Here is a 15,301-nt window from a genome sequence, read left to right on the forward strand (position 1 = left end):
CGCATCTTTCTCATAGTTTTCTAGCAGCATATGAGCGCACGTCGTGTAAAACTCGATCAACCGAGGTTTGCTTATAGCTGTGAACTTAAAAATTATGGAATCTTCCTCGAATTTCAAGGCACATATTTTATTTGGCATTTACTTTCAAAAGAAGAAAAATGTGAGGAGGACGTTCCTCCCTTCCCTCCCCCGAGGAACCGCCACTGTCCCCCAAGGATGGAATTTTGTAATTGGACGTCGAAAATTCCCGGTTACATGGTCATATTATATTTACCGACAAGACGGGGACCATAATATTCATAACTCCCTTGTCTTGTCACGGTTTAATGTGAATATGCGGTGTGATGTACTTCGTTTCCGATGTTCACCTTACGACGAGGAATTGCCCTTGTTGTTAGAGGATATACCCCTGAAGAGAATAGTTGAAATGAACTTCCAGCTACGTAATTTTTCGCGAAAAGTTACAACTTTCCTCCATATCACTTTATCGACCGCTGGTTTAGACATAAGGCCATCGAACTGGTCAGCCCTGACGTCATATTTAATCCTATGGACTACTTGGGTGGGGCTGGATGAAGGATGTAGTTCATGAAGTGAAGTCTGCAACCCGAGAAGAAATGTTTGCCAAAGTCATAGATGCAGCACGCCTCGTCAAGGCCTCATCGACTACGTGGTCCATGCACACTCGATCAGCTAGATGTGTTACGACTGGAGGAGGCATCTTCAAACACAGGTTAGTGCAATAATAAAATGGTTTAACTGTTCGATACACAGTCTACCAGGAAGTACATTTATTTATCCGATTACTTTTCATTGTTCCCGGAAAATAAGTTTATCAGCAGTAATCTCACTAGAGGTTTTGATTTATCTAGAGAAAATCAAAATTCGAGTGGGATTTAATTGACTATTACACGATTAGAAGAAAGTATATGAAGACTAGTGGCTTGTGCAGCAAATACTGCCGCAAACTATGTTCGTTAGACGTTCAAATAAAAATTGTTCAGATTTATTTTCAATGAAGAATACTTCTCTTTTTGATAGTTATTTGCTTCCATAATAATGAAACATACTCCCTCTGAATGGATTTTTTTAGGCCAAATACTTTTTCTTGAACCTATCCAACTTCAGTTTTTGAGCTTCAACGCGAAAACGCAAGTATCAATGTCAGGACGATAGCAGTAGCTATTTCGGGTCATTGTGGATTGTAGGCAAAAGTTAAAAAAATGTCAGGTTTGCTAAGCTTTCGAACAATAGCATTTTCGTATAGCTGCTGCATGTAGAACTTGAAATGTAGAGCGTAAAATCATTTTATTCTTCTAAGAGATCTTGCTGAAATGACCTGGAGACTACAAAATTTTCTAGGCCTCTTATTTTATCAGTAAGTAATATCTTTTTATCTTTCCTTAGGAACTGTAATTTTTGCGCTCTCTCGAGCCAATACTGAAGGCAATGACACATATCAAGATCTACACTACACCGCCATTAAGTATATGAAAAAGACCCAACCCCACTGGACTAATAAGTATAAAAATATTTGATTTCTAATAACAATATTATTATCTTACTTAAGTTTTGTAGTTACTCGTATATAGGCCTATAGCAGCCACTCAGTAAATTATAGAAATGAAGATCTAAATTAAGATATTCTCTACATTTACTTACATAACCTCAAAACGTTTCACTTTCATGCCATCAATATAGCATCAATATTATGTACAATTAATGAAAAATAGATGCATCATGATATTAACTATAATAATATTTAATTTCTAATGATAATAATGTCATCAAACCACCTCAAGTTTCGTAGATTTCAATATCCAATACACAGTTGTACTCAGAAAATTATTATACACTGCAGAATCAGTTTTTAATAACAAATTGAATTGAGCTCTAAATATGTCGGCAATCCTGCAGGTCATGGCCTTCGTGTAATAGCCTATTGTTTATTGTATTGTGTGTTTTGTTCTGAAAGTCAATCAAGTCGGCCGTGTTTCGATAAAATAAGTTCTCAAAACTGACAACAGATGGATTTTGGAAAATAGGAAAATTGTGTAGGAAAATGGACATTTCACTGAAAACTACTACTTTTCCGAAACACTTTGGGTTCCAAGCTTCAAAATGAGGGGCCATTTATTAAAATCCGTTCAGCCGTTTTCCCGTAATTTCCATTACCAGTTCAAATTATATATATAGATTTGAAGTAACGAAGTTAATATATATGATCTAATGTAATAAGTTTTAATTGGACCATCTATGCTTATCTTATGTTACAATTATAAATTTTATTAATTTGTCACATTAACGTTTTCGGTACGTTGGTGTACCATCTTCAGATGTGTGTATATGATACTAATTAATAACCAAGCCAATAGGCGCATGTATCGTAGACTTAATTGATCTGTGTTTATGTGCATAATATACTATATCCATGATGTATTGCAATGATTACATAACTAAATACCTTAAAACTCTTATATGCTATTAGCTGGTAAAACACTCTATTGAAATTAAATGTATAAATCAATGTTTAAAAACACTATTTAAAAAACACATTGGTCGTTGCTGTTACGTCGTGATCTGTTGACGTACCGAAAACGTTAATGTGACAAATTAATAAAATTTATAATTGTAACATAAGATAAGCATAGATAAAACTTATTACATTATAGTGAGCTTATCGGAAAATCAAAACAAAAATGAAATATATGATCTAGGTTACTAGTCAAGAAGGCTTTGTTGAATCAGTTTCATTTTTATTAAAAAGTTGCATTCCACTTCAATTATCCGGATCCCAGTAATCAACGTCACTTGACAGATGATTTTCAATTAATCTTAGTATTAAACAATCTCTGATACGTGACTATTCATAATATCATATAGCAGAAGCTATAACATAACCTATTATAAACAAGTGTTACAAAAGTTTTAATTAGGGATGATGAAATAAACAAGAAAAGTTTTAATTAACGATGTTGAAATAAAAAATAAACATGAATAATTTTAAAAGGAACAATTATTGAAAGTACAATTTTCAAATTTGAATGTTTTAGTGGTTGGTGGTTCACTTGATGTTATATTAGACATGTGCGTAAAAGGAGTGGAACTCGTTGATGTATATGGTGTATTCCTCAACTTATTCAGGATTTCCGAATGGTGCTCTTAATTTATTTGTAAATAGGATTTCAGGGAAGATGCATAGCTATAACCAGTGATCTTTATTAATTCTTGTTCTTGAATCCCAATGCGAGTCATAGTTGAAAGTGCTGTGTATCGACTGGAGTGGTTTGTAATTTTTTTTTTTTTTTTTTTTTTTTTGACGTTCGGACCAATGCAGTTTGAAATGTTGGCAAACAAAGAAACAGATGCTAGGGTAGTGATAAAAATAAACAAATGCTAGGGACGCGATAAAATTAAACAAATGCTAGGGACGCGATAAAATTGTGCGATAAGCAGCCATGATTGGTTGAAAGACGTCCTTTCGTACCGTTTTATTGGTCAAAAGTAGTACGACGTAGTAAAAGTGTAATAGTCAATGAAAAAGGACTTAACTCGATAACAGCTCAAAATTGGACACATGTTTATAAGAACGTTTTTGTTCAAAATAATTCAAGCAATTATTCTGAACAGTTATATCCTAAACTCGTAGATCATATTAGAAGTTCGGTAGGCTAATAATTCATGAGATGACTCAATGGAATGAGAAAAAAATAATAAGAATGAGCGATAGTTTTTAACAAACAGAAAACTATAAACATACTAAAATACCTTAGCCTGCGACTATATGTAATGCACATATATGTTTACTTAATAGCTGGAACATGTTGGACAGAAATACGTAAGCCTACTGGTAAACAATTTACATCAAAGGTTTCTTCCTTGCCACCTCAGCAAATCAGTCGATGACCTCAGACAAAATTAAGGCTCTCAGAATAATAACAGCAGATCCTAACCGAAGTTCATTTTGAAAAAAAATATATGTATATTTTTTATATTTGTTTTTACATTTTTCGGATTGTTAAATATGGTGCTAACAGAGTCGGTATATGGAAATTTAAAAAATAGGATAATGGTGAGTTTTCTTTATTTACATGTTCTGGTACAAATAATTCATATATGATTGAATCGAAGACTATCATTTTTACTAAGTAAATCCAAAGAGGAACAATATTATGAATGCCAAGTAAAAGTGTTTGTGGACGCCATCGTATTGACAACGCCATAAACTTACAGTGTACGCAAACAAAAGCCCACATAGCTGGGATAGCCATTTGTTAACTGAGAAAGCTTTCTTTCCCACTAAGGACTAATTTTCAATGTGGAATATAAGAGTTTTGGCATATCCCAATTAATTCGATACTTCACCATATGAAAGGTAAAGGGCAGGAGTACACAGTCGTACATGTATCTCAAAATTAAATGTCGGTTGGAATCTGCTGTTATTTTTCTGAGCATCTCTTATATACAAATAGTAATAGTAATTTATTCACCATAAAGATTTTTACAAATCATGGCTTCGTCAATGTTATTTCTATAATTGTTTTTTTTTTGAAAGATGGGACATAACAATTAAGCGGCCGAGCTTGGAACTACAGTGCTACGTTGCCAATATGGACTACCACGCTGCCAGCTGATGGACGCTAGCAATACTATAAAACGTCTTTGCTAGCAATTGGCGTTAAGATGGCTGACGTTAAAACATTCATTGACAATTATCTCGAAGGTAAGAAAACAATACAAAAATCGACAGCGAATCAAAGACGAAACGTACCATGCTAACATTGTGTGCACAATAAATGTCGCCAAGAGAGCTGTTAAGCACTCACCACGTGGGAACGGTAAGTTTGGCAATTCAACCTTTGTTACCATAGCAACAGATCTACCACGCTATGTGACATTCAGTTGTTTTTCCGATCGCAACGCTCCTGTCATGTCCCATCTTTCAAAAAAATAAGTATAGGTCTTAATCTAGTTTCTGATTATACTATAAGCATAATACCGGTATACAAAAATAAAAATATAATCAAGCTGCAGTTACGAATAAAGTAAATAATTAATGTTTAGGTTGGTAATAGACTATAAAAACATCGGCTGGAATTCACAAGGTTCTTTTTTTATTCCAATAAAATAATAAATAGTAATTTCGGCTCTCTCTAATTTCTTCTGTACACAGTATTGTATGTCTTTTGTTTTCCTACGAGGCCCGTAAAGGTACATCTACACAGTTCAACTTTTCTTTCAAGTTTTACGCATTGAAACAATGCATGCAAGAGTGAGCGAAACGCATTCAATTGTGCATGCTTTTTTCACTTTAAAATGAGAGCGCATGAGGCAATTGAAAGCTACCCATTGCCGGTGGGTATCTTATGCGTATTTCGTTCAACAGTAGCATGTAGCGAACAGCTGATTATTCTAGGTCAAGAGGGATATTCCCTTTTGTTCTAGGTGACCTTGAATAAACTGAAAATTGTTTTATTTGGTGATGGTGGACCTTATAAACTGAAATACGTTCAACACGGCGCACCATGTAGACACAAAATCTGTATGCAATTTAATTGAACGTTCGTTTTCAACTTGATTCTTCTTCCCAGATTGCATGAGTAAACGCATGGAAAATTGAACCATACAGATGCACCTTTAGAGTTAAAATCCAATGCGTATTTTTAACTACCCTCGCGTATACTGTTCGATCTGTGAATTAAGACTTATGGTTCTAAAAAGTTTCTACGGCTTGTAGATTAACAGAACATTAATAATTACTATAACTTCTTACATGAAGCACAACATTTGAATCATTTGAATAATGCAGTCTGTGTTGACAAAATATTCTCTTAATCGTACCAACCATAATTATTATACTCTTTGGCATGGAGGCGGAGCAATTGTGATTTAAATGTCTCGTAATTCGGTGTTTGTTTTGAAATATGTTAATGCAGCTGGTTTTATGATACATGTTGTAAAATATACCCTTTTTAAGTCTTTACATCGCGCTATCCAATAAGAGAAAATGGATTCGGTGGAATCAGGTACAAAGAATATAACGACTGAAAGGTCTATACTTCAAACAATTCTGACTCACTCAGAAACTAATACAAAGGTAAGTTTTTCGGTCTTTCCAGTTACGGCATCTGTTTAATGCAAAGTATTTGTGAGTTTTCTTATAAATTAAAGATGAAAATTTATGATATATACTTCATTATGTGCTAAATGAAAGTATAATTATATGTTGGTAGAAATAAGTATAATCTGCTTAGAAAGTAAGTTTGATTATTGAAAATGTTGTTTTATTTTGCAGATTCCAGACATCCAGGATTTTAATATTGTGAAACCAATAAGCAGAGGATCATTTGGGTAAATCTGAGTTCATTTATTACTAGGCTATATTATTGTTAGGGCCTATTAAGGAATGTTAGGTTAAGTTATATTATGTAGGTGGATTTGTAACTTGGGGTCTCCGTAACTTGTTCCACTATGTAGGCCTAAATTTTATAACTGATAAGCACAAATTGAAGCCAAAGCTAAGTGAAGTTAATCGAACCTAACCTATAACAATTCATACGTTTACAGCAAGAATCAGAATTCTGTTTGATCAACAAATGTTGTCGTACCTATTTGTTCGACTTTTAACAACAGAAATTTAAGCCCTCATTTACATTTAGATTTTAAATAGGGCTACTATGAAATTAAGGGAACCGTGTTATCCAAATTAAGACCTACCGATTAATAGTTGGCTAGGTTACATTCATTACAAAAATATCATATTGGCATGTAAACATTAAGTAACTATGAAATCAGTACAAAGTACCAAAACCCCAATTTGCCATTGTCTCTGTATGGATGACATTCCGGTAATATTTGGCTTAAAAGTTTCTGTAGTAATTCAAATCCTTTTGCCGACATGATATGAGTATGCTCGGCATCTACTAATGGAACAAGTATTGTCGTTTGTTAGTAATACATTTATTTATCTGTCATGTGGAACTCTATCCCGTGATTATTATTGCTGTAAGTTTACTGATTTTCTAGGTTAGGTTAGATTGTTTTTGTTTAGGCCTTGATTAGAGCTTTTTTTAATTGGTGTGGCCTACTCTTCATTAAGACTTAAACTCTGTTAGTGGTTTAAATTGAATATTTACGTAGTGTTTTTGAATACTTATATCGGTTGTGGCAATGGAATGTTACAATTCTTAGAACGCAGTTGTTTCTAGTTATTTTGTGTGGGAAAGAAGCATTGTTTTCTATATGCAAACCTTGTTTTCTGAACGCTCTGCCAATATCTGATTCGACGGCACCCATGTAGGCCTACTTCCTTTTGGGATAACTTACAGAAAACCACAATTCCAAGTCACACAAAGTTTGTGTGCACTCGATGTGAGTCTCTGGCATCTGTCGGCCCACTCGAGTTGTGAGGATATAAAGGGAGACATTGAGACAGTGTCTGTGGAGTTCGTGCATAGCTCGGTTAGTAGAGTGCTGGTACGTTCAACCAGAGATCCCAGGATCGATATCTGCCACCAGAACAATTTTTCTCTTGAAATTATTATAGGGTAATTCCATAATTATGTCAACCAAATTGCCATTTTCTCAAAGTGGTTCTAGACAATTCTTGAATGCTATACCAGAGACTTTAATGTCTATATTTTATGAAATCAAAGATAATTGGCCGTATTTTTGCATAAATCATATGCTGGCAGCACTGTGAACTGAAGATGTTTGGAAGTGAAGACATATGACAAGGATGATACACTTCATGTAAAATTCCTTCGGCATGAGAGGAAGTCCAAGAAATTCTTTTCGCCTGCTATTGGTGATGAGGCTGATATTGACAAAGACCAGGTTATAAAAATTCTACCAGAGCCACAATTTGATAATAGGCTTAAACTAAATTTTCAACATATCTGTTTTGATAATGATGTTCTTTAACTTGCAAATGCATGTAATTTTGTAAATCATATTTGGAATATGTAGTGTCTGTCACAGTTTGTATGTCGTGTCTGTCACGAGAATAGGGCTTAATATATACTTCATAAATGTTTCAAATGAAAAACTATCTGTAGCATATTAAGGAAGGATATTCTACCTTTCTATGCTTATAGTACTAACAAAGGAAGTTGCTAATATTGGAAGATATAGTACATTGTTGGACTTCCCTTTAATTTGTGTTCCTTTTTCTGTCGTGTCTGTCACAACATTACTTGTACTTAGATATCTGTAATAAATAGAGATTGATACTTGCTCCTTACATGAAAGTGTAGCTGTGTACATGCACTTTGTATCTGATATAGTTTAAAAGTCTGCTAATGTTATGTTGAAGTAGAAATAAGTCTTTATATTTTTGTAGAGAGTCATTTGTCGTGTCTGTCACAAATGGAATTACCCTATAGCAGATCACTTTAAAAAGTCTTGCATTTGGTTAAAATCCAATATCTGTTGTTCCTGCCAGCTGGGATCTTTCTCAATCAATTAGATCTGTTGAGTGAGAGAAAAATAAAAACATTACTGTACATTTAAAAAAGTAATGAACTAAAAATTCAGTCCTAGAAAATATGTGTTTGAATAGGCCTATTTGATGTTTCAAATAAGTGACATTTGGATAAATTGATATTCGACTGTGTTATAAATAATAGATGATAAATTGCGATAGTAAACATTGAAAGAAGTTTGGGGTGAAATTTTACTGTTGTTTTGTAGTTTCATTAATGATTATTTTTCCAGGAAAGTATTTTTGGGTTGCAAGAAAAACAACCCAGAGCAAATATATGCGATCAAAGTAATGAAGAAATCAGAGATGGTGAACAAGAATATGGCAAGTCAAGGTGAGAATTCATTGAATTTCAGTGTAGTAAGCATTAAAGAGGCTGACATGTCAGTTATTGATAAGAAAACGTTAAAAATTTAATTAAAATATACCGGTATGTAGCCTACATGTTTGATAATGTATGTGTCTTGAAAAATCTGTCAAATATTGTCTTCGCCTAGTTTTTTTTGTGTGACTTCACTTGTGCCCAGAATCCAAATGACGCAAAATTAGACACGTATTGCTTTATGAAAAATGTGATGAAAGAATGATGGAACGGAGAAAAATTCTCTCCGGCGCCGGGATTTGAACCCGGGTTTTCAGCTCTACGTGCTGATGCTTTATCCACTAAGCCACGCCGGATACAACCCCGACGCCGGTTAGAATCGTCTCAGATTAAGCTCCATCTCTTGGGTTCCCTCTAGTGGCCGCCCTCTGCACTACGTCATAGATGTCTATGAACGCAGGACCGAAGTCCATACATGTGTTGAGGTGCACTCGAATGAGTGACTGGTTGGCCGGGATCCGACGGTATAGGCGCCGTCTTAAATCACAAAGTGATTTATTACGCATATCATATATATTTTGATGTACCGAAGTACATATGATATTTCCATGCAGATATTCTGCGTCATCATGTGATGAAAGAGTGATGGAACGGAGAAAAATTCTCTCCGGCGCCGGGATTTGAACCCGGGTTTTCAGCTCTACGTGCTGATGCTTTATCCACTAAGCCACGCCGGATACAACCCCGACACCGGTTAGAATCGTCTCAGATTAAGCTCCATCTCTTGGGTTCCCTCTAGTGGCCGCCCTCTGCACTACGTCATAGATGTCTATGAACGCAGGACCGAAGTCCATACATGTGTTGAGGTGCACTCGAATGAGTGACTGGTTGGCCAGGATCCGACGGTATAGGCGACGTCTTAAATCACAAAGTGATTTATTACGCATATCATATATATTTTGATGTACCGAAGTACATATGATATTTCCATGCAGATATTCTGCGTCATCATGTGATGAAAGAGTGATGGAACGGAGAAAAATTCTCTCCGGCGCCGGGATTTGAACCCGGGTTTTCAGCTCTACGTGCTGATGCTTTATCCACTAAGCCACGCCACTCCGTTCCATCACTCTTTCATCACATGATGACGCAGAATATCTACATGGAAATATCATATGTACTTCGGTACATCAAAAATATATATGATATGCGTAATAAATCACTTTGTGATTTAAGACGGCGCCTATACCGTCGGATCCCGGCCAACCAGTCACTCATTCGAGTGCACCTCAACACATGTATGGACTTCGGTCCTGCGTTCATAGACATCTATGACGTAGTGCAGAGGGCGGCCACTAGAGGGAACCCAAGAGATGGAGCTTAATCTGAGACGATTCTAACCGGCGTCGGGGTTGTATCCAGCGTGGCTTAGTGGATAAAGCATCAGCACGTAGAGCTGAAAACCCGGGTTCAAATCCCGGCGCCAGAGAGAATTTTTCTCCGTTCCATCACTCTTTCATCACATGATGACGCAGAATATCTGCATGGAAATATCATATGTACTTCGGTACATCAAAATATATTTATGAAAAATGTTTGTATTGGTGTCCTACACCATGCAGTCATTCTGTACTGTTTGATCTGATAGACTACATTCTGTATAATTCATCTTTTTCAGTGGTGACAGAGAGAAATGCACTTGCTCTTTCACACAGCCCGTTCTGTGTTCAGCTGTTCTATTCCCTGCAAACCAGCCACAGTGTTTATCTGGTAAGTTGACCGCTTATACTTTGCTTATTGAGTAGTTTCTCGCATCCTAGTAGTACAGCAGGGATGGTAACTTTTGTCTTCTAGCCTTCACTGTTCACAAATACTGAATATCAGTACTGAGTGACCGAAAAGTGAGATTAGCATTTGATGAAAAGTTGAGAGGTTAGGTATAGCTTTGAGTACTGAAAAGTGAACCACATGACTTTTTTTTTTCTCAGTATACATAGCTGATACACATTTGCAAATTAATACACAGAAAACCTTATCTTTCTTTAAAATAATTTTCAATTTCCTAACATAAATTAAAAAGCATAATTTAATTATTAAAAATGGTAGCTACTCACTTTGTCAGAATCCAGAATTATCTTCTTAACTCAACCAATTTTGCATGTTCTTTTATTTTAATTTTTAAGCTAAAATATATCTCTACTCAAGTGTAATAACAACAACACATGAATATATGTTGTTGTTTTCTAATGCCAGGCGTTTGACATAAAGTCATTTGACCTCTTGCACTCCAATATTTTTCAAAGGTATTATCATGGCCAGCCACTGAAGCACAGATTTTGAGGTGTTCCGAATGCATTTCTTGGTTTGAGTTGCACAATGGGCAGTTAGGGGACTGATATAATTCCAATTCTATGCAGGTGTTTGGCCAAACAATCATGGCCTGTTGCCAATTTAAATGCAGCTACAGACGATTTGCGTGGTAAATCGGGAATTAACTGTGGATTATGATGCAGAGAGTTCCATTTTTTCCCTTGGGATTGTGTTATCAAATTTTGTTTATTGAAGTCTAAGTATGTAGATTTAATAAATCTTTTCACAGAGTAATACTAGATTTAGTAACAGGTCTGTAAGTAGCAGTGCTGCCCTTCTTTGCTAAAGCATCTGCATTCTCGTTTCCCAGGATTCCACAATGGGATGGTATCCATTGGAATACAATTCTTTTATTGAGTGTTGTGAACTGAGAGAGCATTTTAGTTATTTCTGCTGTTTGAGATGAAGGTGTGTGTTTAGAGACTATTGATAGAATAGCTGCTTTGGAGTCTGACAATATAACTGCACTCTTAAATTTATTGATGTGGCATAGAAGATTCCTGAGACTTTCACTTATTGCAATGATTTCTCCATCAAAACTTGTTGTTCCATATCCAAGAGATCTATAAAGTGAGAAGAGACAACACGTAACACCTGCACCGACACCTTGCTCCCTGGAGATCAAGGATCCGTCGGTGTATAAATGAAGCCAGTTTTGTGGTTTCACTCCAATATTCTCATTGTATATTTTAACTTATGTAACAAGTTTTCAAGGTATTATAGTTCAGAATTACTTTCTTATAGACAAAGAGGCTGTGAGTGAACCCTAGGGCTATAATGTCTGGAACAGACAAATGGAGAAAATCCATAATCCTATTGGAATTGAACCTGCGACCTTCTGGTATGCAGCTCATCTTAACTGCGGTGCTAGTGCATTCTCTTACAGTAACATGTTGTGGTATAATTAAAGAAGGGTATCAGATTTTCTGTTGTTGTGCTGGAAGTTACCAACGACAGTTTTGTTTTGTTTACAGGTGATGGAGTATCTCGTGGGTGGTGATTTGAAATCACTGCTGAGTATTTATGGCTACTTTGATGAGAACATGGCCGTGTTCTACGCAGCTGAGATAACGCTGGCTTTGGAATATCTCCATTCCCATGGAATCATTCATCGAGACCTTAAACCCGACAACATGCTGCTTACTGACAGGGGCCATGTGAAACTTACAGACTTTGGTCTGAGTCGCATAACAGAATTCCAGAGAGGTTTGTGTCTTTCATATAAATCATATACAATTTTAACAGCTTCTTGCTTAATGAACTGCTTTTAACACCTCAGGCCGGTTTGCCGTACGTATGTACACAACTCTGTAGGTTAGTTCTATAGTTGTTTTACACATTCGTGTACGATCATGCACGATTGCACAAAATTGGCCACAGTTCATAATCTGTTTGAGATATTTTCATGCAGTTTTTTCGAGTGTATTGCAGAGTGTCTGATTTTTGCTACCATATGGTTGCAATATGTTTAACCATTTCGAAAATAAAAGTAAAAAAATGATGTCATGCAAATTTAATTCTATTTGCTTACTTACTTACAAATGGCTTTTAAGGAACCTGCAGGTTCATTGGCTCCGTACGTAGATGAAATTATTGGGGATCATCAGTGCGGTTTTCGGCGTAATAGATCGACTATTGATCAGATTTTTTTGTATTCGACAGATAATGGAGAAAAAATGGGAGTATAAGGGTACAGTACATCAGTTATTCATAGATTTCAAAAAGGCTTATGACTCGGTTAAGAGGGAAGTATTATATGATATTCTTATTGAATTTGGTATCCCCAAGAAACTAGTTCGATTAATTAAAATGTGTCTCAGTGAAACATACAGCAGAGTCCGTATAGGTCAGTTTCTATCTGATGCTTTTCCAATTCACTGCGGGCTAAAGCAGGGAAATGCACTATCACCTTTACTTTTTAACTTCGCGCTAGAATATGCCATTAAGAAAGTTCAGGATAACAGGCAGGGTTTGGAATAGAACGGGTTACATCAGCTTCTTGTCTATGCAGATGACGTGAATATGTTAGGAGAAAATACACAAACGATTAGTGAAAACACGGAAATTTTACTTGAAGCAAGTAGAGCGATCGGTTTGGAAGTAAATCCCGAAAAGACAAAGTATATGATTATGTCTCGTGACCAGAATATTGTACGAAATGGAAATATAAAAATTGGAGATTTATCCTTCGAAGAGGTGGAAAAATTCAAATATCTTGGAGCAACAGTAACAAATATAAATGACACTCGGGAGGAAATTAAACTCTGAATAAATATGGGAAATGCGTGTTATTATTCGGTTGAGAAGCTCTTATCATCCAGTCTGCTGTCGAAAAATCTGAAAGTTAGAATTGATAAACAGTTATATTACTGGTTCTTCTGTATGGTTGTGAAACTTGGACTCTCACTCTGAGAGAGGAACATAGGTTCAGGGTGTTTGAGAATAAGGTGCTAAGGAAAATATTTGGGGCTAAGCGGGATGAAGTTACAGGAGAATGGAGAAAGTTACACAACACAGAACTGCACGCATTGTATTCTTCACCTGACATAATTAGGAACATTAAATCCAGACGTTTGAGATGGGCAGGGCATGTAGCACGTATGGGCGAATCCAGAAATGCATATAGAGTGTTTGTTGGGAGACCGGAGGGAAAAAGACCTTTAGGGAGGCCGAGACGTAGATGGGAGGATAATATTAAAATGGATTTGAGGGAGGTGGGATATGATGATAGAGACTGGATTAATCTTGCACAGGATAGGGACCGCTGGCGGGCTTATGTGAGGGCAGCAATGAACCTTCGGGTTCCTTAAAAGCCATTTGTAAGTAAGTAAGTAAGCAGGTTCATTGGCGCCCTCACATAAGCCTGCCATCGATCCCTATCCTGCACAAGATTAATCCAATCTCTATCATCATATCCCACCTCCCTCAAATCCATTTTAATATTATCGTCCCACCTACGTCTCGGCCTTCCTAAAGGTCTTTTTCTCTCTGGCCTCCCAATTAATACTGGTGACAGACTACAGTCACTAATTGTGATTATCGACCTAATCGCGATTGGGTTTGTAGAGTGTCACCATCCTGATCGCGATTAGGAGCTAAATCCTGTTTCAAGAACAAGATAATCGCGCTGAGGCACGGCCCAGTGGACGAAAGTAACATTTTAGTAATCTTTGGTTTCGAATCACCTTGATTTATATTATTTAGGAAGTCGTGATAGCTTCTGCTGTGGAATTTTGTTACCCCTTCCATTGTATTATATGAAATAGAAACGAAAATGAATGGCTAGAATAGTGGAGAAATTTAATGCAGATGTGAGAAAAGTGAAAAGAAATATATTAACAAATGACAGACAAATTATTCATATTTCATCGGTCTTACTAATAAAAACTCTATATACAGACATTTAACTGTCTTATACTTATACAATGAGTAGCTCGTTTATAAGTCGTGTGTAAATTCCTTACTAATAATTACTACATACGTCGAGTATAACTGTTACACAGCTACGTCATAGTTTCGTCATTACTTCGTTACGAAAGATAATAGAATATCTGAGGTTCTCTATTGCATCCGGTAGAGTGCTCTAGTGTGGCGTGTTAAATATTGATAGTATAATTGGCTCTAATCGATTACCACACTACATTTTGGTCAAAGAGTACAAGCTACAGCAATATTATTCTAATAATTCTATGATCTTTGGTTTGTTCTTCTGTGGTTACAAGGCAAACATCATCATAAAATGACAGTCGATACGAACAGCTGTTAAAGGGGCGGCCATTTTTTCTCTATATACAACGCTTAAACAAGTGGTTTCGTGTATATAACTACTGCATAGCAATTCCCATTGTATAGTTACAGCCTGTTTATACGTCCATAGCTTATTCACGGTTTATTAGTAACGTTTTCTGTCTCAACTCTGCATAAGTCTCGTATAAAAACTATACACGGTTTATTAGTAAGACTGCATTTATATAGAGAGCTATAGAAGGCTGTTGAAAGATGTTTCATTTCAATAAATAATGGATTACAAACTGGAACTGGTTTCTTTTTCAGATTTTCAATTGCAGTCTCCATTACGACGCTGTCATTGAGGTTAGGGTTGATTTTAAAAATATGTTTTATTACAA

The 15,301-nt window shown here is 36.0% G+C and overlaps 1 protein-coding gene across 6 annotated transcripts in view; it reads left to right on the forward strand.

Annotated features, from left to right (window-relative positions):
* Window positions 1-398: 398 nt before the first annotated feature.
* Window positions 399-15,301, forward strand: part of gwl (serine/threonine-protein kinase greatwall) — a 39,437-nt gene continuing 24,534 nt past the window's right edge. For 2 of the 6 annotated variants that reach the window (XR_011331890.1, XM_069824555.1), the window contains exons 1-5: window positions 4,771-6,097; window positions 6,296-6,351; window positions 8,716-8,816; window positions 10,483-10,574; window positions 12,149-12,380. Coding sequence is in view for 1 of the 6 variants with exons in the window: in XM_069824555.1 (XP_069680656.1) it covers window positions 6,008-6,097; window positions 6,296-6,351; window positions 8,716-8,816; window positions 10,483-10,574; window positions 12,149-12,380 (571 nt within the window). In the remaining 5 variants the exon portion in view is untranslated. Of the gene's footprint in view, window positions 734-4,190; window positions 4,724-4,770; window positions 6,098-6,295; window positions 6,352-8,715; window positions 8,817-10,482; window positions 10,575-12,148; window positions 12,381-15,301 lie in introns of those variants that run through there. The other 4 variants (XR_011331888.1, XR_011331889.1, XR_011331891.1 and 1 more) reach the window with 3 other exon arrangements.

This window comes from Periplaneta americana, chromosome 4 (genome assembly GCF_040183065.1).
Source record: "Periplaneta americana isolate PAMFEO1 chromosome 4, P.americana_PAMFEO1_priV1, whole genome shotgun sequence".
In the NCBI taxonomy this organism is placed as follows: Eukaryota; Metazoa; Arthropoda; class Insecta; order Blattodea; family Blattidae; genus Periplaneta; species Periplaneta americana.